Source organism: Anas platyrhynchos, chromosome 1 (assembly GCF_047663525.1).
Source record: "Anas platyrhynchos isolate ZD024472 breed Pekin duck chromosome 1, IASCAAS_PekinDuck_T2T, whole genome shotgun sequence".
NCBI classification, from domain to species: Eukaryota; Metazoa; Chordata; class Aves; order Anseriformes; family Anatidae; genus Anas; species Anas platyrhynchos.
Genome location: NC_092587.1, coordinates 70,630,463 through 70,657,545, shown reverse-complemented (window position 1 = coordinate 70,657,545; position 27,083 = coordinate 70,630,463). Strand labels below are relative to the sequence as shown.

Below are 27,083 nucleotides of genomic sequence, written 5' to 3'. Positions count from 1 at the left end.
TACAGTTGGTCTTTGATGTCAGGTAAGTGGTCATTAATACCACATTGTTACAGCAGGGGCAAAATCGTTTCACGAGTGAAATCACTGTGATGGACCCAAATAAAAAAATGCTGTATGGTGCATGCCTTTTGACCACCTATTAGGCAGACAGAAATTTTCATTCTTGCTTCCTTCTTTCCTTTCTTCCCCCACGGGTCCCCCACATGATCCTCCCTCCTGTCACAAATGGGCTGAATCCATCTTATTATTCCAAAAGGTTTACTAGGCAGAACATACAAGGCACTAGGGGAAATGCTGTCATTAGAAAACCATTGCTATTAGTCCTACTGGCACAGAAAAGTCTATTGATGGAGCAGGAAAGCAGCAGCTGGGACTGTGCTTGGATGCAAGGAGCCAGGTGTCCCTCCTCCTCCCGAGATGAAGAAAGGCAATAGGATATCTTAGTCAGGCTGCAGTGACTGCAGCCCAGATAAGAGCTATTAGCAAGCTCCTCTTCTCTCTGCTGTGATACAAGCACAAAAACAAGTCTGTTGCTAGCAGCAGAGAGAAAGAATTGATCCTTAAAAACAAAAAGCTCAGTGACTGTGGGGAACGAGGCCTGCATCTTTAAGGCCAGGTATGGAGGAAGCTACAGCTCATTACTTTATTTTATATAGCCATTATTATTTTCTGGGTTGTTTAACAATGTGCAGATGTTTGAAGGGACTATTCAGCCTTCAGGAAAGAAAATGTATTTTTTTCTCTGGTGACTGCAAGGTTTTCAGGAAAGGATAAGTGTCCTCTTGTGTGTGGACAGCATTCAGCACATGATAAATATTACTTGAATACAAATGATTTGTATGAAAACTGGTAGCTGCCTGACTTGGTTAATAGCACTGTTCTTACTAAAAAATGCTAGACACTCTTGATCCAAAGAAGTGAATTTTAAATATTTAGTAGTGAATGTCTGAACTTTATTTCTTTAATAACCACAGCTGGATTGAGCCATACTTCTACGAGACATGAGGACAAATTACTTTAAACTTAAAAGCAATGCTTAGTTAAAATCTAGTGGATTTTTTTTTCTATCTAAAGAATCCATTACAAAGCTAATATCAGTCAGCTTTCAGAAAAAAAGGCTCAACACTTTCAGCACCTCTGTTCAGAGAGTAGAACTTGTTGCACACCTCTTTTGTTACCACCTCATAAAAAAAAAAAAATAAAAACAAATATCCACCAAAATTGTACAACCTGCTGAGAAACAGTGACACTTGGAAATCCTAGGAGCTGTCAAAGTTATGAAGAAATTTAAAACAGAATATTCTAATTACACATAGACACCCAAATTTCTGTTTAAAATAACTTGGAAGTCACTTTGAAATTCGAATAATTCTCACCCTGACTATCAAGAGGTTTGAGACGTCAGCACAAAATTAACTTTCACCTGATACGCTACTAATTAAGTCAATTAGAAAGTCATCTCCTAATAATTAATTAAGACCATCATTCCTATTTTCAATTAGTCGGGCACTGCAGATTATAAATTACTTCTGGAAGTGTGACTTTGTGTCTTCAACTCTTATGAATGTAAACACCCTGCATCATTTCTCAAAAAAAAATCTTAATCACCGGAGTATGTATCCCACTGCACCCTGAAGATGAAATGTAACCAAAGTTGTACCAAAAAAAGAAAAAGCAACATGGTACAGCACCTTTGAGCATAGAATGGAATTGGGACAAATGAAAATCAGAGCTTCTGTGCTGTGGCAAAGTCTGCTGTTTGATGATCTTCTGTCCTCCCAACTTGGGATGGACAGCTGAGTACAATTTTTCATTGAATTAAATACTTTTGGGCAAAGCAAAAGTGTTATATTTAACCACATTTCTACACTGCTGTGCATTGCCCCATATATAGCCACCATAAAGCCCCTAGCCTGGCCCAGCCAGAGGGGATGTGTCTGCCTTCAGAGTGAGGCTGTTCTCTGGGGAACCAAAACCAGGGTGCAAAATGAGACCCAAATTACAGCTCCCGTGAAGTGAGGCAATGCCAGGCAAGGCAGCTAAACCTCAGCATAATTGAAAACATGAGTTTTAAAATGTGTTAGTTCAAAGAGATAAAACACAACACTTTGGTTTTGGGGGAGAAGAAAGCTTAATTTCAATCCCATATCCCCCTCTGAGGATTTTTTCAGGTATTCAGCAAAACTAGAATAATGTCAATGGGAAACCCCTTATCAACTTATATGAGGTTGCTACAGTGCTCTGTGTCTGTATCGAGGTCAATAATGTCATTAAATAATCCTCAAGAAGAGCATTAGATCCAGTTCTAAAGAGCAGTAAAACATTATAATGCTCTGCAGAGGCTTTCTTTTCCCCTCTTTCACAACCAGGGGCTTCAAATGTTGCAGCTGATGTAGTCTGCGCTCTCCTTGCTCTCTCATGCACCTTGGTGTTTCCAGCTGATGAAAGTAGAGAGGACAACACTGTTGTTGGGACGGACTGTGCCTCAGACCCACTTACATTTTCAGGAGGCCCTGCTGTTTTCTGTGGGGCTCTGCACAAGCCCAGTGATCCACCCACTTAAGTTCACTTACACAATTAAAGCCCTTGTGGTAGCACGAAGTTTGGGAGATTTACAGCACTACAGAAGTGCTAAGTCTTATGATTAATGGACTAACAAATGCCAGAGAAGTAGGAAGATTGGAAACCCGGCATCTCTGTCTCAGAGGAAAAGACCCTTATGCACACAGATGGTTGGTTTTAAATTAAATGGAAAAAGCAGCTTTTATTGTTAATGTTAAAAAAAAAAAAAAAAAAATGTAGTAAGTCCGAAAGGGTTGCATGAAATGGATATCCCAAAATTCAAAAACCATACTTCTTCCTCAGGAAGCCAAGGATTTTATTCCACATATTCCTTTGGGAATTATTATTCTAATTCAACACAAAGTGATAAATTCTTAATCTTTTAATTACTGAGGCTTATAGATCTGCCATCTGTATTACCCACCTTGTCTTTTTCCACCCTCTGGTAACTGTGCAAAGCAGGGCGGCTCAGTTCATTTTTCAGTGTTTTCTATCCTGATCCAGTGTTTTTGCCTGACTGGAAATTTTGCTAAAATATCACTCGATAGAAATCCTTATCAAATAATTTATTCCATTTGACCTGTGAGTATAACTAAGTAACATGGGCTGTAACTGCAATTGTGCCAGCCTCTGATCCCCTTGATTCATATGGTTTCATTCTGCTTGTGGTTTCCAGTCCCATACTTCCCCTCCAAAACATTTTCCCTTTACAGCTATTAACTACAGTGAGTGAAGTGTATAAGAACACTCTACATATTTCCTATATGAAGCACATGACAGTTATCCATTCTAGAAAGGGGAAAGACCCCTATGACATAAGGATATGTTCATTCCACTTCAAATGCCAGTAGTAAACAGGAGAAATTAAGACGTTAGGTACAGAGGTACTGAGGTATACCAGTACACCTAAATTAAGACTTTAGGTCCAGAGGTACAGAGACTGAGGTACACCACAGCTGGTGAGTTGAGCAAGTCTTCCTCTTACATGTGTGAAGACCATATGCAGGAAGTTACTGAAACTCCTTCAATGCATATGAAGTAATTAGTGAAATGCAAATATGCAAAAAAAATAATTTAAATAGTGAAATAAAAGTATACAGAAGTAGGTATGCAGTTGGAGATAACACAAGCACCTGAAACAGCTCAGTGACATCTGAAAATTTTGTTCTGCAGGTGGGAGCTCTGTCAGAGCGCTGGCATGGTGCAGTGTACACATCCCCTGAAAACTGCCAGAACCACACAACTGCTGAGATAAGACATTTGCCATTTGGTGAGGGGCCTGTATGCCACTAGATTTCCATGCAGCCAAAGGGGTTTTACAGCCACACAGCTGACTCCAAAGGCTATCAGCCTAATGGTGAAAATACTTTCCAGAGACAGATGTATATGATTTTTTAGTCTATGTTCCATATTTCATATTTCATAGTCTCATGTTTTATTATCAATCCAGAAACTCAAGCTGTTTTTTTTCTTATAGAAAATAAGGATTAAGAAAACTTTCCTTAGGCTTTTGGCCCTGTGGTTCTTGTGCAAAGTCCTCTTACTGCCTTACTGAAAAGGCTGGAAGAAAGGGGGTTGACACTCAAACCCTGCTATGAGGTGTGGAAAATGGACTTACAATCAGTAAGCTTGTAAAGTAGATATATTTATTCATCACTCGGCAGCACAGAGGGTAGTCCCACCAAAGTCATGCACACCCCAGTGCAGCAACTTGCCTTGGTTCCATGCAGCAAAGAGTTACATATGCATGAAGTTTCCCAATGCCTATACATATGCATGACCTATCCCTGCTTCATATTAAAATTTGTTCCAAGAAGTCATTTCCATAAACTCCTCCATCTGCGCTTGCACAATATCTCCAGGTGGTCATCACTGGGGGTCATGGCGATGAAGGCTGGCAACTCTTCTTCATCACCACTAGTTGACCTCCTGTCTTTGTGCAGACTCAGCTGCTCCTTGGCTCTTATCCAAACCACAGAGTTGGTCTCATATGGTTCTTGAGACAGGTTCCCTATTATTATCAGGAACCATCCTTTGTGAGGAGCCCCAAGACTTCTTTTTTTTTTTGGTTAATTTGCACAGTGGTAAGCAAAGACATCAAGCAACATCTATTTTTAATACAATAATCTAGGTACTCATAAGTCAACATCCTGTCTACTAAGATTCTCTTAACTCCCTCTCTCAGCTATGCTCTGCTGACTCCCAGGCTCTGGACCACATCATTGGCACTTAGGGCAGGTTGCAGCCTACACCAGCCTAAAACAAGCTGGTTTAAGGACAGGATAGTGGGAGCCTGGGAAAAGTGCCTTTGCCTTATAACACCTGAACTGCACTAAGCTGCCAGTCAGGAGCTGGACCAAGAGTTACTGTAAATAACAAGCAAAATAAAATCATGTGGGTTTTCCCCAGCCAGTGAAGCAAATTAAATAATGTCCAGCATTGCATTTCTACTGGCAGCCTCATGGCATGGCTTGAAGATATAGAGAGTGCATGGGAGCCATCAGAGAAGGCTGCTTCATAGGAGAAGGGAGTTGAGGGCAACAATGAACAGCCCAGGACGTGTCCCAGTGGGTACAGGCAGCCCCATGGTACCTGAACAAGGTGAGAAGAAGCAGGACGAAGAAATCCCATCGGGTCCTGCCTGGTGTCACCCACCCGCCCAGGTCAGGGCGGGTCAGGAACACCAGCGCCAAGCCTCAGGGAGGAGCGGGAGGATGTCGGTGGGTTAGAGGAGGAGGATGGAAGTGCCACCTGGTCCTCAAACCTCCCCCTGACCCCACGGCTGGCTGCAGCTCATTGCACGATCCGGAGACAAAACGCTCCGGCTGCAGCGGGGCGGCCGCCACCGGGGGTCGCTGCCCGCCGCCTTTTCGCCTTTCCCCGCTGGCCCGGGGCGTCCTCCCCCGCTCCCCCCCGGTAGGCAGCAGCCTCGGCATCCTTCCCGGAGGGCATGATTCCCCGCCTGCCGCCAGGATGATGTCCACTCCGTGCCCCAGGGCTGAGTGTCCCAGACGCTGCAAGCCTCCCTCCCCTCCGCATGCAGGGCCAGCGCCTAGCTGGGCACGTGAGGGAATTTGTTAACCGGGGATGCATTAGGCACTGCTTGCCGACCTCAAAACAGTCCCTGCTGGGTGGGTATACAGGGCCCCCGGTACTACCAAGAGCTCCTGTAGTTCATGAACCTTTTCTGAAGTTTGGTTAAGCATGGGTTAGATTGGTGCCTTACATGATGGATCTTTTATTTTCTCTCCTACCCTTCTTTGGTGGAAGGTGCCGTTTGCTAGACTTCATTCAGGAAAACCTCCTTTAGGTAGAACAAAACTTTCCATCTCTCAAAACAGTTTTTTCCTTTTTATTTTCCCTCCTGAAAACAGTTAGCTTCTGTCACCAGAGATCTCAAGCTCCTTCCTGTTTTTGAGGGGCTTCTTATACTTTTGGCCCCGCTTGTAAAACTCAATCACCACAGGCACTCTGGAAGGGGGTGGGAGCAATGGTTTTATTTTTAAATGTCCTTTTGCAGACTGGAAAACAAAAGTTGATATATCAAGGATTTTAAGCTGGAAAGTAAGCTGAGACAAAACTGAAAGTAGCTTATAACCAACTTAAATTCCTAAGGTGTGACAAGAAAACAAACAAACAAACAAAAAGGAATTAAAGCAGATTTTCCCCTTTAGAGAACTTCATGAGTCAATATAAGGTGCTTGGCTGGATATCCAAAGGTAAATGAAACATTTAAAAAGGGGGCAGAAGACACAAGATATAAGGCAACATAAAAGGTAAGAATCCAATAAGAAGAAGAAGAAGAAGAAGAAGAAGAAGAAGAATCCAATAATAATAACAACAACAACAATATAAGATCCATAATACAAGCAAGACAGAGAACCTAGTCATAAATTAAGAAATAGTGTGAAGGGACTGAGAACTGAAAGAGAAACGAAATGTGAACCACCTGTAAATTGGGGAATTATACTGCCATTATTCACAATGTTTGCACTTCTCTCCTCTTTCAGGAAAGGCTATTAAAATAAGTTTTCTTGGTAGAAAAAGCAGTGTCAGTAAAACAGAGAAGTACAATGAAGCAAAAAGTAATTAAAACACATTAAAAAGTCTTTGCACTGCATCTATGAGAGTTTCTCTTTTACATTTATCTTGCTTCCTCTGTGACTGCTTTCAGTTCTGTTTGTTTGGAAAAGATACTGCAAGAGTAGAAAGAGGAGCCCTGGTCAGACTGAGCCTTTCCATACAGCCACATCTGCTCAGGCTGGCTGTAACATGCTTAGAAACATCTCTCTTCCAATATTGCTCCGTAATGGACAAAGTCAGGTCCCTCCATACAGAGACTTACGAAATCCAGAGCTCCAGTCATGGAAGAAAATAAGCTACTGTTTTTCCTGTGTGCAGCCAGGACTACCAATTTAATAACATGAGATACCCCACTCTCTCCTAAATACCACCAGGGCTTTAAAAGAGTCCAGGTATTTAGATTCCACAGCAGTTTCAAAGTATGACCAGGATGGCTACTTGTTCAGGGTATAGGAACACTCAGGGATTGAAGTGAAAAATTGCAGATACTGATGGGAGCAATGGGCTGGGTGAGTAGCTATATTTCATACAAGGTCATGGCTCTGTGGGCACCAATGTTGCCTCAACACCACAAAGTCTGGCTCTGCCAGTATATTTCAGAAGTTACCCTTCAATATACATCCAGCTCTGGCTGTACAAAACAAAATTGCCAAGTGGAGAAATGGACTTTTTTTTTTTCTGTCTCATGGTGTACCATAGAACTACAATTTCTGTAAGAACAGAATATATAAAATGGAGCCAAGTCAACACTAGTTTTTTTTTTGTTTGTTTGTTTGTTTGTTTGTTTTTATTTGTTTTTGTCCTCTCACTTTACCTGGTGTTATAAAATTCAAAATAGCTCTTTGAAAGTTTTTTTTTGTTTGTTTAGTTCTTTGCCTTGCTTCCAGCAGGCTGCCCATCCCTTTTCTGGACATCAAATACTGCTTTTTTTACCTTCCTCTTAGTATTGGAGAAAGTATGTTGTGCATTGGGGTACAATATGTTTAAAAAGAAAATGAAAACTAACTTTTTTCACTGCACAGAATGACAGATTGTTAACATGCAGGCTTTACATCTGCTGTTACTGCTCAGAGGTCAGTTGGCCATGGCAAAAAAGAGAAGGAAATGGAAATCTTCAATGAACATTAACAAAAAGATTCTATAAGCCAGTAAAGTCAAAGGGAACTCCAAGTCACTATGCCCCGGAAATGCAAAATTTGGCTGTTTATATTGCTGTTCCAATGAGTGAATTCTTCACTTTGCAGGAAAGTCAGCAGACAGGCATGTTCCTTACAACACTTGGAGACTAAGGCACTTCCCTGAAGAGACATCTTCCCTGTCAGAAACCAGCCTGCACCCACTGAAACTCTCTCCTCCACAGGTAAATCACAGAATTAAGAATGGTTGAGGTGGGAAGGGTCCTCTGGAGGCTGTCTGGCCCAGCCCCTGCTCCAGCAGGGGCACCCAGAGGAGGCTGCCCAGGACCATGTCCTGGTGGCTTCTGAAGATCTCCAAGGAGGAGACTCCACAACCTCTCTGGGCAACCTGTGCCTGTGCTCCGTCACCCACACAGCACAGAAGGGCTCCTGATGTTCAGAGGGAACCTCCTGTTTGTCAGTTTGTGCCCACTGCCTCTTGTCCCCTGGCACTGGGCACTACTGAAATTAGACTGGATTCAAGAGTTCACCCTCTCAGGCTGTGGGATGAGGCTCTTGCCCGTTCATCCAATCCCTCCTAGCTTGCAGCTTCATCTACAAGCTTATTTTGAAAATGGAATTATCACTGGCATGGTGAAAAGCCCTCTTAAAATGGACTTGAAGATTAATTTGTAGTTATTTGTACAGGTATCTAAATCACCATTTTGGACCATAGTAGTTACAATAGCTACAGGAGCAAAGTCCAAGAGAGTCAATACAGTGTCACTTGTTGCAACAACCTTAACTATCTTATCTAATTAATGTTTAATGTGATTTTGGAAAAAAAAAAAAGTCAAGAGCATATGAAAAAGTATAGAATAGTATATGGCTATTTATAGAAGAAGAGGTATAACTGATTTCAAAACACTTTAAAAACCTTCTTCTGGATCAGAATGATTATTTGGTTCAACCTCTACCATGAGAAAAAAAAAAAAAAAAAGACTGTATTCGTCCAGAAGCCCAAAGCAGCTATAGACTTTGTCCCTTGCCTGGCATGCTGCTCAGAACCACTCACAAGTGCAGGGGGCAGGCCCCACCCCTCCTGCCTCCTATAAGTAAGCTGGCATGTTTGAACTCCGTTCACATAAGGAAGTGTACTGGCACATTTTTAATGAAAGTGCAGTGACATTCTTAGGGAAAGCTTATGTATATATGTTTTAGTGGAAGGCTTAAAATAGTCAATAGAGTAAGTTAAATTCTTTGTTTTATTTACTTATTTATTTCCCCTAAAGGGAACTGCTGTGCTTACAAGTCTGGTTCTAACGAAAAAAAAGAGTAACCACTGGAAGAAAAGGAGAAAGAAGTCAGATCATCAGGCACGCAGTGTTGCTGGTGCAATAGACCTGGAAGGTAATAAGCACCCTTTTCTTCTCTGAACTTAGTTTCTCTTCTGTAATGCTTGATTGTCCATAATTCAGCACAAGGCTCTTATTTGTATATAGATTAAACTGCTATATTTATCATGGCTAATTCAGAACAATGTTCTTTCAGGTTTATCTGTGATGTCAAAAAGTAAGGGAAGGTACTGCCCTAGGACTTTTGGAGCTGCCATACAAGCCTCACCGCTATTGGTGGTGTGCTTTTCAGAAGAAAGTTTGACAGACCTAGCCAATGACAGCAAGGTTGTTTTTTCGTTGTTGTTGTTTTTCCAACCACACTAAATGTTTTAGCTGTGGACAACTGAATTTAAAATTCAGGAGTACCCCAGTAAATTTGTGCAGCCAGGTAGTGCATCATTTCTCTTCTAGAGGCTGAGCATTGAGCAGCCTTTCATCCCTGAATGAGGGAAATACCTCTGGACAGCCACAGAGCAGCAGATAACTTCTCTTTTGAAAGACATACATCAGCATAGACCTTTCTATACAGCATGCATTGTGTCTATTGCATAGCAGTGCTCATGAAAAATCTGTTGTCACTAGGGATGTTTATTGTGTCATGCTCGTATAACACTATGTTTGCTAATTCTGTGGTGTCCTGTTCAGTTAAGATTTAATAAGTAGCAGATAATCCTGCATTTTGCAAGTCATTGCTTTCCATCCTAGAGGTGACTGTGTTGCAGTACCATGAGGAGAGATCCTTTCCTGTGGTCTCATGTGTAAAACCAACTTTCTACAGCCTTTGTACAGTTTAAAACAGCACAGCCTCTCCTGGACAGTCAATACAAATCTGATAAGGGTTTTGTGAAAATTAGTGGGTCAATACACATGACTTACTGTTTCAGTAAAGTGGTCTGCTCACATATGAGTGAACTACAGAAACCCACAATACTTCTGCTTTTCTGTGCAAGAACAGCCAGTAATTTCAGGTCATCCCCACAGAGAAAAGGATCTAGCCTGAACTGCTGTTGGAGTAGTCTTGGCTGTTGCTTCCCCTTGTATGGAAGCCTCCTGTGCCAAGTTCCCCAGTCTGCCCCTCTATATGTGAGAGTAGAGCTGAGGGGAAGGACCCACACTTGGGATGAGTCACTGAGGTAAATGGTGGTGTTTTTAATGGTAAGGTCTTTCTCCAACATTGCCTCGGATATAACATGGTTTATTCATAACTGGTGTCCCAGGCAGCAACTGCACTTCTGTCTTTGCTGGCTGGGAGAGAAGCAGCAGATCAGACGTGAATAGCTTAGGCTAACAATAATTTAGGGGAGTCAGGGGGTGACTCTTTCACTTCTCCATTCTGCTTCATCTGCCTTCATGCCTCTCAGAGCAGGTGCTGCCTCCTCTTCCTGCAGAACCGCCTTCAGCTACCCGTGCTTCTCTGAGGTCTGCTGGTGCTTGTGAAAGGACACATGACAGAGAACTGAGTCAAATATCAGGTTCAGCACTGACATTATTTGACTTTGGCTTGTGTGAGGTCCCTTAGCTTTCTGAAGGAAAATCTCCATGATACAGTGAGAGGAACCTTCCCACAGAAGAAACAATGGGAGAGCTTGCCTGCAGATGCCATGCTCTGTGGGCATCTGAGAGGGAAGGACAGGACACATGGTAGAAGGTTCAGAAGAAGAGTAGAGGCTTGGGAAATATGAGTTGGACAGCCCCGGGTTTGACCATGGGTGACCATGTGCCAAGAGGACTTGTACAGTAGTCCACTGTATTCAGTTTTGGGTCCCTCACTACGAGAAGGACATTGAGGTCCTGGAGCATATCCAGAGAAGAGCTACGAAGCTGGTGAAGGGCCTGGGACACAAGTCCTGTGAGGAGCAGCTGAGGGAACTGGGGGTGTTTAGTCTGGAGAAGAGAAGGCTCAGGGGAGACCTTATTGCTCTCCACAGTTACCCGAGAGGAAGGTGTGGGGAGCTGGGGGTCGGTCTCTTATCACAGGTAACTAGTGATAGAAATAGAGGGAATGGCCTCAAGTTGCACCAGGGGAGATTCAGGTTGGAAATGAGGAGACATTTCTTCTTAGAAAGAGCAGTTAGGCATTGGAACGGGTTGCCCAGGGAGGTGATGGAGTCACCATCCCTGGGGTGTTCAAGGAAAGGTTGGACATGGTGCTTGGGGACATGGTTTAGTGGGTGATAGTGGTAGTAGAGTGATGGTTGGACCAGATGATCTTGGAGGTCTTTTCCAAACCTAATGATTCTATAATTCTATCATTTGCATCTATACTTGCTGCCTGCTATTAACAATTAACAACAATACAAATAAAGTCAAAAAATAGCATAGCCAAGATGCCCCAGTTTTACAGCTTTGCCAAATACAGGCCTATAGCTGGACACCCTCCAAATCAAAAGTTATTTCACCTACTTTTGAACCTCCATGATACACTTCCCCCCCCCTTTTTTTTTTCCCCATGTATGCAGACATGAGCCTCAGAGTCTTGTTTTCACATGCCTTCCTAAGAAAGACTGAACAATCACATTGCTCATATCTGTCTTCTTTAGGGTTACTTCTTCGTGGCCTGCCAGCTAAGCCTCATATAAAGGACTTCTCAAGCTTTTAGATAAATGTCATTGCTGACAGCCCAGGGTGGAGTTACAGTGCTACAAGTTTTGGGGGTATGTGTGTGGCCTCATGGGGTGCACTTTTAGCTGTGATGGGTTCACAGAGAATCCAGAGAGGAAGCCAGGTTGTGTTAGTAGTGCTCCTCACAGAAGTCTGTGTGTTTGTTTTTTTAAATTTATTTATTTTTTTTTTTTTCTGGCAGATAAGTCTTGAAGTGGATGGTGGGTTATAGTTTAACATACCCTTAGGAGAGTTGGCAGTTCACTTTCAATATGCTGGGAAATCTCATATGGATGTAACATTTGGCAATGGAAAGAAAAGGTCTGGAGGAAAATGAAGCAGGAGGGGGTAATAGTGCTTCCTCTGAGGCCTGCAAGCTCAGAAGATAAATAATTTAGACCAGAGTTTTTAAGTAGACAGAATGAGACTGTGCTGCTACCCTCCATCATCTGATCCTCCGAGTTTCTTTTAATCATCCTAGGAAATAATACGCAGATTCTGGTTTTAGCAGGACTTCCAAGCACTTGTCAAACCAGATCAATGCTTGCATTATAAAACTTTCTTAATAGAATCTCATTTCTGAGAGAGTTCATGCAAAGTTAGTGCTCTGGCTGGAAAAGGCTTGTCTCATCTCTGGCCCATATGAGATAGGATATTAGGAAAATAATGTGGTTATAATATGAAGAAGTAATTCTAAGGAGAGTCATAAGCCTCCAATAAAGATTTCACACTTTAAAATTAATTGAAAAACAGGTTCACTTCTGGCACTCTGCTTTTCAAACACCAGCATTTGGTGATATCTACTTTTTTTGCTCTCTGTGAATAATGGCATACATGACCAATACACTGTGACTCCGTATCCTCCTTTTAGGCTCCCTTGGCCTAGCTGGATACACAGGGGTGAAATTTCTTACCAAGGCAGCTGTGCTCAAAAAAGTCCCAGTATGGAAGCTCCTATGTCACATTTCTACCAAAATAATTAGTTTCATTTCTCAGGAATTTCCCATCAGAGCAAGGTGTGGGTTTATCTGTACAGCTGCATCTGGTGTGTAAGTGCTTATTTGACATTATGTACCAGGAAGCTGTAATAATACTCCACCTCCTACTATCAGGCTGCACTTAGCCTTGTTTAGGACACCAACCTTTGAACTCTTATTTGATTTTTATCTCTACAGCCATCTTCAGTGTTGGTTTGGGTAGGGCAGATCTAAACACATACTGTGTAAGAAATATTGTAGTATATAGGGCTGTACTGATTATTTTATGCTACGACAAGTTATTCCTCTTGATCTTCAGGAATTAAATTTATATTATTTTATGTAATTAGCTTATAGTTTGTATAGTATTTATATTAGTATTCATTTTTTCTTTTGTATTAGTGAAAATGAGTGTATATGAATATTATACAAATTATTTTAGATCCAGTAAAGAGTACCCATGATTGGGAAGGCTATACTGTTTTAAGGAGCTTTGGTGTCTGATCTTAAGGTCTAAGCTAGATCTTTTTAAGGTGAAATTTGAGTTTGAATAAAGTATTCAATAATGAAAAATAATGAACCTGTAAAATTTTCTCTCTCTTTGTGGATAAACTTCAAAACGAAGCAAATGGCCTGGTTTCTGAGGCAGCCAGGGAAGTGCTTGTTCCAGCATTCATTGGCCAGCTGAAGAGATCTGCAACAGCCTTGCTTACAGACTCCTACACAAAAGTTAGGGTGAAATAGGGAGTATGTAGGGGAGCCAGGTGAAGGAGGAAAAGTGTGGCTGGAGAACACTGCCCTATACTTGTTGCCTGTGTGGCAGGGACACTGAGAAATGCAGTGAAGCTTAAAGCACTGTTTAAGCTACTCTGGTTTGCGCTGGAAGATGGAATCAAGTAATCATAGGTCATGGAGAGCTTGCCACCTTCTCTCCCAGCATCCTGACTAGTATATCCATCAATGCTCCTTTCCTAGGCACAGCGATGAAGAAGCAGCAGCCCTGTGCCTGTCTTCTGTCTTGCATGGTTTCAGTTCTTTTTTTTTTTTTCTTTTTTTTTTTCTTTCTATTTCTAGCTTTCACTTCTTTTTCTCCATGTGGTTTGTTTCTCATAACAGTCTCTTGCTGATTCTTGCCTACGGGGCTTTCAGTTTCCCTTGCAGGTTCATTAAACCTCTTGCTGACCCCTTGAATATCTGGAGGCAGCAACTTGCAAGAAAGGAGGAACTGACACCCTCTCCCCCATTACCAAACTGCCGCCAGTGGGTCCAGCAAACAGGAAGGGACTCTTGGCATGACCTTGTGAGCAAGAGGTCTCAGTGCAGGATGGGACCCTACCAGGACAGGGCCACTGCTGAAAGATCTTCAAAGGCAACATAGTTGCTTGCACTTTGGATATTCTTGGGGTAAATCATCACCCAGGTACATAGTCAGGGAACAGTGAAATGCTTTGCCACATGAAGTTAAGTACAGATTTTTACACACTGAACAGCTAAACATTACAACACACTTCTAGGGGAAAACTGAGCAAGCTGAGACCCAAGCTTGTGCTAGGAAGAATATTTCAGAGAGGCTATTGCCACGTGTTTGAGATAGGGTATTGGAGGCTTGAGATGGTAGTGAGTCAATGTTTTAACTCGAGCACAACTGGGAGATCACACTCAGGTTCAGTTGTGGAGTGAATTAACATAACAGTTTCCTGAGAGAGAAACAAGCCATCTTTCTTTTTTTCTACCAGCAGATGTGGTGGTTTTTTGGTTGTTTATTTTTTTCCCCCTCTGTTTCTCTCCACCTCTCCCAGTCACATTATTCCCATTCTCATTTCCTTAGTGTTTTGCTCTAGGCTGTCCTAAAGTGACTGTGGAAGCTAGTGATACTCCTGCACAGTGTCTGGAAAAGTCCATTCTCTTCAGCAAAAAATAGTTTCTAATGCAGACTATGAGCTGCATTAATACATTTAGCAGTTCAGGGTAAGAGGAACCACACTGGACCTATAATGCAACACTCCCAGGTTTCTTCCTCAGATATTTCTCAATTCCATTTTCCCTTCCCTTCCCTTCCCTTCCCTTCCCTTCCCTTCCCTTCCCTTCCCTTCCCTTCCCTTCCCTTCCCTTCCCTTCCCTTCCCTTCCCTTCCCTTCCCTTCCCTTCCCTTCCCTTCCCTTCCCTTCCCTTCCCTTCCCTTCCCTTCCCTTCCCTTCCCTTCCCTTCCCTTCCCTTCCCTTCTTTCATCCCCTTCCATTTTCCTGGTAAGGACAGTGCTGAACTAAGCACATGTAAGCCAGGGGGCTGAAGTTGGTCTAATCTCTGATGCTCCTAAGTTTGGTAAGGAAGAGTTTTATTATTATCTCCCCTTTTTTTTTTTTTTTTTTTTTTTTTTGTCTCTGCTGTGTACTCCTGTGGGAGTATAACTCATGGGACTAGGATGGTTGACACTAAATGAAGGCTTGGTGTTTCAAATGTACATATATAGATTATTTCACCCTCATACTTACGAAAAAGAAATTTTGAGGGTGATTAACAAAAAAAAAAAAAAAAAAAAAAAAAAAAAAAAGGATTGTAAACCTGGAACTTTTTTTCTGGAGTTTGAGGGAAACGTCTAGTAACTTAAGAACTCTGCACTGAAAAGAGAGGTGATCTGCGATTAAACTGCAGCCTGGCAATCATACTGCCTCTAAGACTTTCCTCCCAGCATCTCTGAAGGAACAAAGTCACCACTTACTGTGGCACTGCCATTGTGGTGTCTGGAGATGCCTGCAGAACAAGGCTACACTAAGAAAATTGCTTCCTACAGAACAGCTGCTCTGTTGTGTGGCACAAAATGCTGAATTAGGAGGTACAGTCCCATGGGCAGAAATTAAAAATACATAGGGAGCCAGGCATCCTGTTCCCAGTGGCTTTCCTTTGGACTCAGCTATATGCATATATTTGTGTGCCTGTGTGTATGTGCTTTTGTTTCACTCCCAAATGTGAGTCTCTCTGCTTAGGATATGAGCATCCTGTTGGAGGTATATCAGCAAGAGTGTTTTATTCAAAGCATCAAATAGCTGAATGATATTCCAGACAGAAAGAAATTAACTTAAATTTGTTTCTCTCAGTCCAAGTATGTATGAATTTGGTACTTGTTAAAGAGAAGGCAGCAGGAAGGCAGCCTCCTATTTTGGCTTTTTGGCAACAGAGACCCCAGTGACAGGTTCTGGATAAGACCATAGTTTTGTTTGACTTTGTCTGTGTGGGTCATTTAACAGAAATTTTGCAGAGAGCCTGCTGTCAGTGGTCAGGGGTGCCTCCTCAAATGACTAAAACCACACCTGGCCTCTGCAGCAGAGACCTTTTTAGGAATCAAAAAAGCACAGCAGCTGGGTGGCTGCATCACAGCTGAGCACTCCCATTTCTTCCTTCTTCTTCTTTGGCTTCAGAGAGGCCAAGTGGCAAAGGAGTCTAGTGCAAAGCAAACATGTAAGAGTGTTCCATGCTGAGCAGGATGGTGGCTTGTTCTATTACAATGCAAAGGGATGCCAGGAGATGGAAAAATGTATGTGCGTGCTGTGGGATTGTTATGTTTATATGGACAAGTACAAGTTACAAGAGTTGTATGCCACCATCCTATTCATTGCACACAGTCAAGCACTCAAGATTATTGACTCATGTCCCCTAAAGTGAAGGAACAGTTGAGAACATTATATATATCAAAGTTTTTCCTAATGTTTGTGCTAGTTTTTTATTGCTCTCCTAGTCCTACCTAGAGTATCCAGGGCCCAAACTTGTTGAAGCTTCCCATAAGAGCAGAATTTGTGTTTAGTTATATGCTGGCCTTGTGGCATCATCTGAGCACAGTCTGGGCTTTTCCTGTGCAGTGCTTTGATAAATCATTTTTCTTCCTATCCTGAGAATCAGATATTATTGTTATGATATTTCTTCTTTTCCTGAACTGCACCCCAGTTATTGAATACTCCTTTATATTTTTCATATTTCCAATCTAAGCCACCTGTATGCTGATCTTTCTCCAAAAAAAAAAAAATAAAAAAAATAATAAAAAAAGCTATTGTTAGGGTTGAGTCAGTTTATGTGTTTGCTGAATTGAGCTACTTCTTTTCTTTTAAACATGCCTCAAGTGTTTGGGGCAAATTTTTCATATCGTAAACTATCTTATTCTCTTGCAGTAAGACCAAACAATGAAATGTAAAATGCACTTGGGCTGAGCAATTATTGAAAAATACTTTCATAAACCAAATGCAGCTAAGAGCAAAGTAGCATATATTTTGTTCCAATTCTTCTATTGCTTTAATTGCCATCTGCGGTGTTACTCAGTAACCAAATTCACTTTCTAGAAAACACTGGTTTCCAGGTACTGCAATATTGCCATCACTGAGATTTATAAGGTGTTCAGTGAAAAGTTCTGTAGAAATGGTTAAGTATTGGTTGGTATTTATGAAAAACAGGCTATTACCTAACTTAAAACTAAAAATATGTTCTTGCAGGGACTGAGATGTCTTCACCAAATGATGTCAGTATGGAAGAAATACCGCTGGAAGACGAGCGAGACAGCATAGAATACAAGATCCTGATGGCCTATGCACAGCGGCGGTTGTCTGCCAGCAGATACAAGAAACTTCTGAAAAAAGAGACAAATGCACCAAAATCATCATCCTTAATCAGGAGTGAATTAGAGATTCATCATCAAGGGGGAAAAGACAGTTCAAGTCAAACATTGGAATGCCAGAGTGGCATGAGGAAGCAGCACAGCAAAAAGAAAAGAAAACAAAAACATTTATCAAGATATTGTCTACCCTTCTTCTGCAGCAGAGCAGAGCAGGAAAAGCCCCCAAAAACTTCTGTACCTGAAAGTCGCACTTTTGGTACATGCACTGAGAGCCTTTCAGTAAAGAGTTGTCATCATCAGACAAGTATGTCTTAGTTCTTTCTTTTGCAGTTTGTTCTTAAATCTTCCTCTAAATAGCTTAAATGACTCAGGGCCTGTGGAAAGACAGGAAAAGGAAGAAGGCTTCTGTCACTTTTTGCTCATCTTACACTAGCTCTTTTGATTTCCAATTAGGAAGTCAGATTGCTAGATCTTCAGTAGTGCTTGCATACAATATTCATGGTTGTGACTCACTTGTTTGTTTTTTCATCATATGGTGATAAATATCATACAATCATACAGGTTGCTTTTTATGAGCATTGGCCTTTAATTTTTATACCTGGTTAGAAAGAAACTGTGAAACACTGGCCAAACTGAAAACCTCCACACAAGAAATCAAAGAAGATAAGTTTTCTGAAGACTTTTTCAAAGGGCTTTGTCATGGGACATATATTCCACACAAGAAACCAAAGTGCTAGCTTTGTTGTTAACAAGAAACCAAAGTGCTAGCAAAGTTGCCAATTTGAGGCAACCAGCATCAAGCAGAGAGTAGTTCGTGTCTCTGGACTGCCTCTCATACTTCCACTGTGTACCTTAAATGGAAACAGTCTTCCACAGTTATATAAATCTCCTTTACATGTTGCTACTCCTGCCACAGGATTCCTCTCACATATAGATCCTGACTGAGGAGGCAGGCTTAAAAAATAATGTGTGGCCTGAGGCTAGGTTGGGAAGGTAACAGGTCTTCATTTTAAGAAAGCTATGGAGAGAGTTTTCCATATCAAGTCTAAACCAACCCTCCCATGTGCTGGAAGAAGAGGTGTTGGGTAACAGGAATACATCCTGCATTTGGGGATCCCATCCACCTACACTCCCTGCACCCTCGCCTCCAAAGCCAGCTGCACATAGAGTGCTGCACTGTAGACAATGATCATTTACCTTTTCTGCTCTAGAAAATGACTAATACCTTAACCTCTCATGAAAGACAGAGAGGATGGTGAAGTGTCCCCATTAAGTAGCCATATGCAGTGTATGATAGGTTGTCATATTGTATTCATATAAATAATAGGGGGTTGTTTGTCTAATTTGTCCCGAGCTGATCCTGTCGTCTCCCTGACCCCTTGGTGTCACAGCAGTTGTTCTCTTATTTCACTGCATGTAAAGATATTTCTAAAGATTATCCCCCATGCTTGATTAGATTAACTGTCCTGGAGCAGCTCCTGCCCACCAAGCCCATAATTATCCCTATGCCAAACCCAGCTGGATCTCTCAAAAAAAGCTCCCTGCCTCAGCCCAATTCATTTTTCTAGGGTGAAATGACCATAACTTTCCATGGTCTTGATTCCAGTATCACATTCATTGTGTCCATTTTTATTTCCATTTCATTTTTACATTGTCAAGAAAAGCTCTCAAGAGTTTGTGGGCAACTGCTTAATGGTCCTGCCAATACATGGCCACTGTCCCTGCAGGTGGAAGCGTGGCCTCAAGGTAACACCTCACTGTGCTTTGTGTTAACCTCCCTGGAGACAGTGCTTGGCTTCAGATACAGACTTTACCTGTCCTTGGACAGATTTCTGGACTGATTCCTAAAACATAATTTTTTGTAACTTACACTACTGACAACTGAGAAGCAAGCTTGGCCAGGCCATTCGGCAGCAAATGGTGATGCTTTGGGGGATCACTTGCCTAAAAAGACAGCCTGCTCTATTAAAAAACAGTTGCCGATTCTTAGGTTTCTGAAGTCATAATCATACGCTGTTACAAAGAGTCCAATCCCCTTCCTAGAAGTTTAGCCAGTCTTCATGCAGACAAAGAGAAGGAAATGTCTGGGTGTTGATTCACCACCCTTGAAATGCAGTTTTTATTGGCCACCTTAACCCCTGCTGCCCTCACAATACACTCTGCCTGTGAATTTTGCACGTGCTGTGGGGCAGGCCACAGCTGTGCTTGTCTCACTGCCTGCTGATCACACAGGAGCTGCCACTGAGGAGAGATCAAGTTTTGCAAGCTCCATGAGGCTAGTTGTGAAAAAGAGCACTTCCTAGCTGAAGCAAGCCTTGCAAAAGCTCTTTCTGCTCTCCTTACTTCAGCAGGATCCCCTGTAGAATCCCCTCACCAAGTGATGTCTTCAGCCAGTGGGCTGAAACAGCCGGTACTGAACGAGGTCAGTACGCAAGGTGGATAAAGCTAGTTTGGCTGCCAGGTGATGGGTTCTCCCAGTATTCATGTCCAAACACAACAATGTTGAAGACATGAGAAGCTTCTGTGCTAGAGGTGCCTCTGTAGTGGTCTGCTTCTCCTTAGCTCAGGATCAATCTGTGGGAACAAGGAAAGGGCATTCAAATACGGCACCTTTCCTGAATCTGGGGCTATAGATGAACTAGTTATGGGCAATATCACACTCATATCAAGGTCTAAGATTCACAATCTTGTAGAGCAGTACTCTCCTGTTTCTTACGATAGGATGTTCATTTGAGTTGCAAGGATGTATGCTAGAGGGCAATGCTTACACTTGCTTCTGTATGGCCTATGTATAGTTAGCTGCTGCTCAAATACTAGAGATGGGTTGTAATGCATTACTTACCTCTCTAAATTATTACCAGCTGATCTCATGCAACAACAAAGCCCCAGCTTGGAAAATATATCTCTTGGTATCCTCTGGGTACTTCCACCTCAGGGAGCATGTAAACAAGTAAATCTCTGAATTATTTCCTGGAAAGATTAATTGCCATCTTTATTTCTCACCCTCCTTCCCAATCAGTTGAAAAAGCAGATGTCAACAACATTGCGGACCACCCTCCTTCCCAATCAGGTGAAAAAGCAGATGTTGACCACATTGCAGACAAACTTGCCAAGCTCATTACTTCCAGACCTCAGTCATCTCCTTCAGGTGTGATGTTCAAGATGCTGGTGCATTCCCAGTCTCTGGAAGAAGATGGCAAAGATACTGCTGAGGGAAATGAGAGTGACGGAAATGGTAAGGATGAAGAATTTCCTTCTCGTAGGCAGGTCATTAGGTTAGTATTGCACACCAGGATGTTTTTTCCAGGTATGGTGAAGCACTCAGGAACTCTCTGGTAAGATGCTGTGAAGAGGGAAGTTTGTTCTGCTTGTTCCTGTTCTGTTCCCCACAGTTCAGGTATTCCTTTTGCTGCCTGCTACTGCAATTAAAGGGAACATCATTAATAATCCAGGGAAGTGTAACATAAGGAAAGGAGAATGGCAGCAAAGTGACAGAAGGTGACAGAGCAGTGATATGAGTTAGGGACAGAATAATACACTGGGTCTCTAAGGCCAAAGACCTGTCATAGGGCAATGATATCTTGGTCAGTCTCTCTTTAGAGAGGGGACAACATTGATCATCAACCTGTTAAAAGTGTGAACTGATGTTTTTCTGTGGTGTCTGCAGAGGTTTTAATGCAAGCTTCCTGGGAATTTCTGGTTGCAAAAAGTAGCCAGCCATGCTTACATTTTCTTTAATCCAGCAAACCTGAAGTTTGCTCTGATGAGTCATGGAAGGTGTAATTGGTAACAATGAGGGGATTTTTTCCCCTCTAATTTTAAGTCTGTTTTCTTGGGCTTCTGCTAGCTTCCCCTTTGTTCTGTCTTGTTACCAGCCATACCTCAAAGCACGTAGAGCTGGCACTGGGATGCTAAAGCCCAGTGCCATGCACCTTCCCAAATTCTTAACTGGAGCAAAATATCATGCAGATGGAAAAAGACCATTGTTTGCTCCACACAGACTAGAACAGTGAGCTTCTGCATAAAGCTTGGATACACAACTCTATGTGAATTTGCCACAAAATAGCAGCTCTTTTCATGATTAATTGACAGAAAGACTTTCACAATGGTTTGCTATCTGGATCCTACTAGAAAGCAGTGATATTTATACCGTCTCTTCTTTTTAACAGATGAAGAAAAGACAATACAACAAATAGTTGCACTGTTAAGAAAATCAGGGGATCAACTAGAAGAAAAGGTAAGTACTTCTGTTTTCAGGAGCTACACAGGTTAGAGTGGAAGACAGAGATTACACTTCTGTTGGGAGTGAATGTTTTGTAACTTAGCTCTCTGTCTCTATCCTGACCTCTTTCCACATTTAGGGCTTTCTGAAGCCTTAACCATTCATTCTGAACCCTTTCTTAAGACCAGAAGACTAGCAAAGATCTCAATTGGGGTGTAGGAGGAAGACAACATAAAGGTGGTATATTTCAAAGAGTCACTTGACTCATTCACTTTGAGTTTCATAGGACACTGAGCACCTGACTAACTCCATGAAACTCCTGTGCTTGTGTTAAATTTGGCATACGAATTGTTCTCAGTGAAGGAAGGGAAACTCTACAATTCTAAGAATTGCTGTATAGAAAGAGAAATAATTCTGAGTGCATTTTGAGAACCATGCACAAAAGCTATACAAAAATCTCTGCACGTGTCCACTATAAGGAACGGTTGTATTCTCTATTAAAAATACAGATACACGTTCTCTAATGCCCTTCATTAGCTGCCCCTTCTGATCTGTATCAGTATAATCCCACATGGAGGACATTTTCTGCTCTGGCAGCAGAGAGGTACTTAGATAAGGTAAGAAGTGTCACAAAGATTGAGCAAATGGAGGTTAGGACAGCAGGTGCTGCCAGCACTTCTCATAACCTTTAGTGTCATCTTACCACTGCTCCTGCCTCCTCACATGCAAGTCTCCATATCAGTGTCACACTTTTTTTGCCTTTTTCTCTCTCTGCTTCTCTCATTCAAATGCAAATAAATAAATAAATAAATAAATAAATAATAAAACCCTGAAATATCTTAGCGACACCTCCAGAGCCTGAAGGAACAGCTGTGCAGTGAGGTGTGGGGTTGTGTATCATCTCTTCCATTCAACACCACAAATAGACTGTATTGCATATATTATCTAGAGATGCTGTCCTTTCCCAGTGGGATAGGGAAACAAATTACAATAGAAGTGGCTCAGTTTAATTGATCCTTATTCTTATTTTCAGTTCAAAAAGGACAGGACCTTCTATCAGCAATTCAGAGACATGTTGTCCTACACCTTCTTTGAGAGGATCACTGATACATTCCTGGAGGATGTCTCAGCAGATTCAACAAATGAGACAGAAAGCCAGCTACAATGTGCCAAAGTTGCCTTCACGCTGGAAATTGCCACCAGACTTACTGCTGTGGACAACCATCCTATGAACCTGGTCATGGGCTTTGGATCAAAGTACCTCAGAGAACACTTCAGTCCGTGGATTCGTGACCGGGGAGGATGGGTATGAGTTTTGCCTCCCTTGACTGTAGCGTAGTATAGAAGTACCATACTTTCATAGAACTGGCATAGGCCAGCTGCAAAACAAACTAAAAAGGTATTCTTTAACACAGTATGTATTTAAGCTGTGGACTTCCTCCTGCAAGACATCTTCTATGCTGCAAGCTTTTTATTTACATAGGTTCAAAATCAATAGGAGACATTCATGGAAGGCTGTTGAATATAAAGCACTATTCCTGGTGCAGGCTGACTTCAGCAAATACATGTAGCTGAAGGCTGGGAGAAACACCAGGAAACTTCACTACATGCTTGACCTAATCTTAAACTTCTCCCCTAAAAGTCTGCTGTTGGCAAGTTCTGGGGACAATGTAGCAGTTCAGCACTTCATACAGTCTGCCCTTACAGTATTGTATATGTCCACCTCTCTGTACACAAAGGCACCCATTTATCTTCATATCCCACTTTCAAAGCCAGCAGTGAGAGGTGCCCTTTCGCCAGCAGTGGTGCAGAGCTGCTGTCCTTTGTAGCTTATTTGCCTGGCTTTGTTGTTGTAAGGCACTTGCAACAGAGATCTTAGTCCTTTTGTGCTTCATGAAGTGCTGTAAAGTGTACATCCACGGAAACAGACAGCACGTGAGGTCAGGAAATCCTACTGGCAAACCTACTGACTGACCCCAGCAGATTTGAATTTAGGATGAGGGTCATAATTGCTTTTATAATTTTAAGTTTTCTTTCTCTGTTACAGGAGAAGGCTGTGACTTCACTGGATCAGGAAGAAGTAGAATAAATGTGAGTGAATGCATTCTTTAGGGTGCATGAACCTTCAGTTAAGGAACATGAAGGATCTTACCACAATCCAATTCCCTTGGCTATGTATTTTTATTTTTCACACTGAATGTTGGACTCTTGCATGGCTAAGTCTGATAGGTACAATAGCACTTCCTCAAAGCTGGTATTGATGTAGAAGTGCTTTTTAAAGGATATGAAGGCACTTCCGACTCTGCAGCATTCAGTCCCATGGATAGTGATTTCAGGTACCTTTCTGAGTAGAGGTGCTTGCCACTGCTCCTACAGATGGATGTTGAAATGCAAACAGGAGGAAAATATCAGTGTGCAGTCAAGAATCACTGGACTGTGATCCAGTCCACTTTCACTTCCACTGAGCTGGTGGAAGGGGATGGGGAGTAGAATGTGGCCCTCATAATCCACAAGGAAATGTTTGGTGACCTGCTACTGCACTTAGATATATGCAAGTCGATGGGGCCAGATGGGATCCACCCAAGTGTACTGAGAGAACAGGCAAAAGAGCTGGCCAAGCCGCTTTCCATCATTTCACAGGATCACAGAATTGTAGGGGTTGGAAAGGACCTCAAGAGATCATTGGGTCCAACCCCCCTGCCAAATCAGGTTCCCTAGAAGAGGATGTCCAGGTAGGCGTCCAGACAGGCCTTAAATATCTCCAGAGAAGGAGACTCCACAACCTCCCTGGGCAGCCTATTCCACTGCTCTGTCACCCCTACCATGAAGAAGTTCTTTCGCATGTTGGTGCAGAACTTCCTGTGCTCCATTTTGTGGCCATTGCCCCTTGTCCTGTCCCCACAAACCACTGAAAAGAGGTTGGCCAAATCTCCCACACCTAAGATATTTGTAAACATTAATGAGATCCCCTCTCAGTCTTCTTTTCTCCAGGCTGAACAGACCCAGGTCTCTCACTCTTTTCTCAGAGGGAAGATGCTCCAGGCCCTTTGTTATCTTTGTTGCCTTCTGCTGGACTCTTTTCAGGAGCTCCCTGTCTTTTTTGTACCAGGGAGCCCAGAACTGGACACAGTACTCCAGGTGAGGCCTGACCAGGGCAGAGTAGAGGGGGAGGATCACCTCCCTCAACCTGCTGGCCATGCTCCTTTTAATGCTCGCCAGAATCCCATTGGCCCTCTTGGCCACCAGGGCACACTGCTGGCTCACGGCCAACCTGTCATCCACCAGGACATTCAGGTCCTTCTCTGCAGAGTTCCTCTGCAGCATGTCATGCCCCTAGTGATCACCTCCCCCAGCTCCCTCAGCACACGTGGATACATCCCATCAGTACCCATGGATATGTGTGTGTTGAGCCCACTCAGACACTCCCAAACCATCAACCAGCAGGGAGATCTCCACTTCCCAGGCCCTTTCTCCTCCCTCCAGGGTCCAGGAGTCCTGGGGAGGAGTCTTTGAAGCAAAGACCGAAGCAAAGAAGGTATTTAGTATCTCCGCCTTCTCAGCATCCCCCGTTACCAGGACACCCCCCTCATTCAGCAGGGGAAAAAACAAAGAAACAAAGAAACAAAAAAACACTTATTATTATCCTTTATCTCTTTTGAAAGTTTCACTTCCAGGTGGGCTTTAGCCTTCCTTGTCACGTCCCTGCAGGCCCTGACAACCCTCCTATACTCATCCCAAGAGGACAGGCCCTTTTCCCACATATCATAGACGTTCCTCTTCCTTTTGATCTTGTTGATGAGCTCCTTGCTCACCCACACACGTTTTCTGCCTTCACATCCCTAACAAACCCACACCTGTTGGTAAGAAAAACATCCAGAAGTCCCCCCTGCCTCACTGGTTCCTCTACCACCTGCATCAGAAAATTATCTTCAATGGCATTGAAGGAACCATTTGGACTGCATGTGCCTGGCTGAGTTACTTTCCCAACCTATATCTGGATAACTGAAGTCCCCCATGAACCAGCACCCAGGATCTTGAGGCTACTTCCAGCTGCTTGTAGAAGACCTCATCAACCTCCTGCTCCTGATCTGGTGACCTGTAGTACACCCCCACAACAGTGTCCCCCATACCAGCCCACCCCTTAATTCTCACCCACAAGCTCTCCACTTGACCTTCACCCTCCCCCAGGTGGAGCTGGGTACACTCTAATTGGTTCCTCACATAAAGGGCAACTCCTCCCCCTCACTTCCCCAGCCTGTCTTTCCTAATGAGAACACAGCCCTTCATAACAGTGTTCCAGTTATGTGAGCTGTCCCACCACATCTCTGTGATTGCAACGAGATCGTGGCCCCGTGACCAAACACAGATCTCGAGCTCATCTGTTTATTTCCCATGCTCTGTGCATTGGTATACAGGCACTTAAGGGAAGCAGCAGGCACAGTTAGCCCTAGAGGGATGCAAGAAAGAGATTCCAGACAGGGTATCCGGGTCATTACCTTCTCTGAAGAGCCCTCGGACAATCCTATGGGACAACTCAGAGGTTTTTCCCTACTATCTTTGTCAGTGTCAGGCAGTCCCCCAGCCCTTCTCTGTCATTTCTAACTCCCCTCCCTTCCCCCATCAAATCTAGTTTAAAGTCCCAGTAATAAGTTTGGAGTTTGCTCCCCAATGTGCTTGTGCCCCACTTGCTGAGCTGGCTTCTGTCAGCAGCCCACATACCCGGCTTCTCAAAGACCTGCCCCAGATCAAAATTGAAAACAAATGATCTGATTAGAGGTTTTAAAGCTGTAGGTGTGACAGAGGAAGAAATAACAGTGTATCATTTACAATAAAGATGTGTTGCAGTGAAACTATTCATAATGTGGAGGCTTGATTTGAGGCCTATTAAGTGAAGACTTTTGGATTTCCATCCCCTGCAAATCCCCAGTGGATAGAGAAGGAACTGGGAACATCTGCTGAAGCTCTAAAATCATAGCATTGCTCCTATAATTTTCTGGTACAAACAGTTAATGTTTCCTGAAAGGGCTCTCTACCTCTCAGTAAGACACCATTCTAGTACAGGTACTCATTCTGTGTGTACAAGCATGTTAACTGTTAATTGTACAAAGAACTTAGTAACAAATCATGACTTTGAATGAAAGTCATAAACAGCAGTTTAATTGGATGTACAAAATATGCAATGCTATAAAAAATCAAGTGTTTTTCTAATAAACCTTAAAATTTCAACTGATGTGTAGCAACCTGTTGCTGTTTGGACACACGTGCAAAACAAGATGGGGAAGACAGAAGTGAGGGAGCTTTGTTTCTCTTCTTCAGAGGATTGGGGAAATACTTCATATATCTCTAGACTGTAAATCTAAGACTCCCTTAGTTTTTAAGGATATCCCGCCTTTTTTATCACTTCAAATGTCCCCAAAAGGAGGGTGATTTGGGGATAGAGGCAAGCACTCAACCAGAAGTTCAAAATGTTCCTTCCTTTCCTTTCTCTGACATCTTTTTTCCATGAAAAAAAAAAATTGTAGGCAT

The 27,083-nt window shown here is 42.7% G+C and overlaps 1 protein-coding gene across 1 annotated transcript; it reads left to right on the top strand.

The window, feature by feature from the left end:
* BCL2L14 (BCL2 like 14) lies at nt 1-26,783 on the top strand. Its single transcript, XM_005010033.5, has 8 exons — nt 1-22; nt 7,890-8,005; nt 9,053-9,170; nt 17,214-17,639; nt 20,355-20,570; nt 21,505-21,572; nt 22,591-22,863; nt 23,605-26,783. The coding sequence occupies exons 1-8, from the start codon at nt 16-18 to the stop codon at nt 23,644-23,646; spliced, it is 1,266 nt and encodes a 421-aa protein (XP_005010090.3). The 5' UTR covers nt 1-15; the 3' UTR covers nt 23,647-26,783.
* Nucleotides 26,784-27,083: the final 300 nt, after the last annotated feature.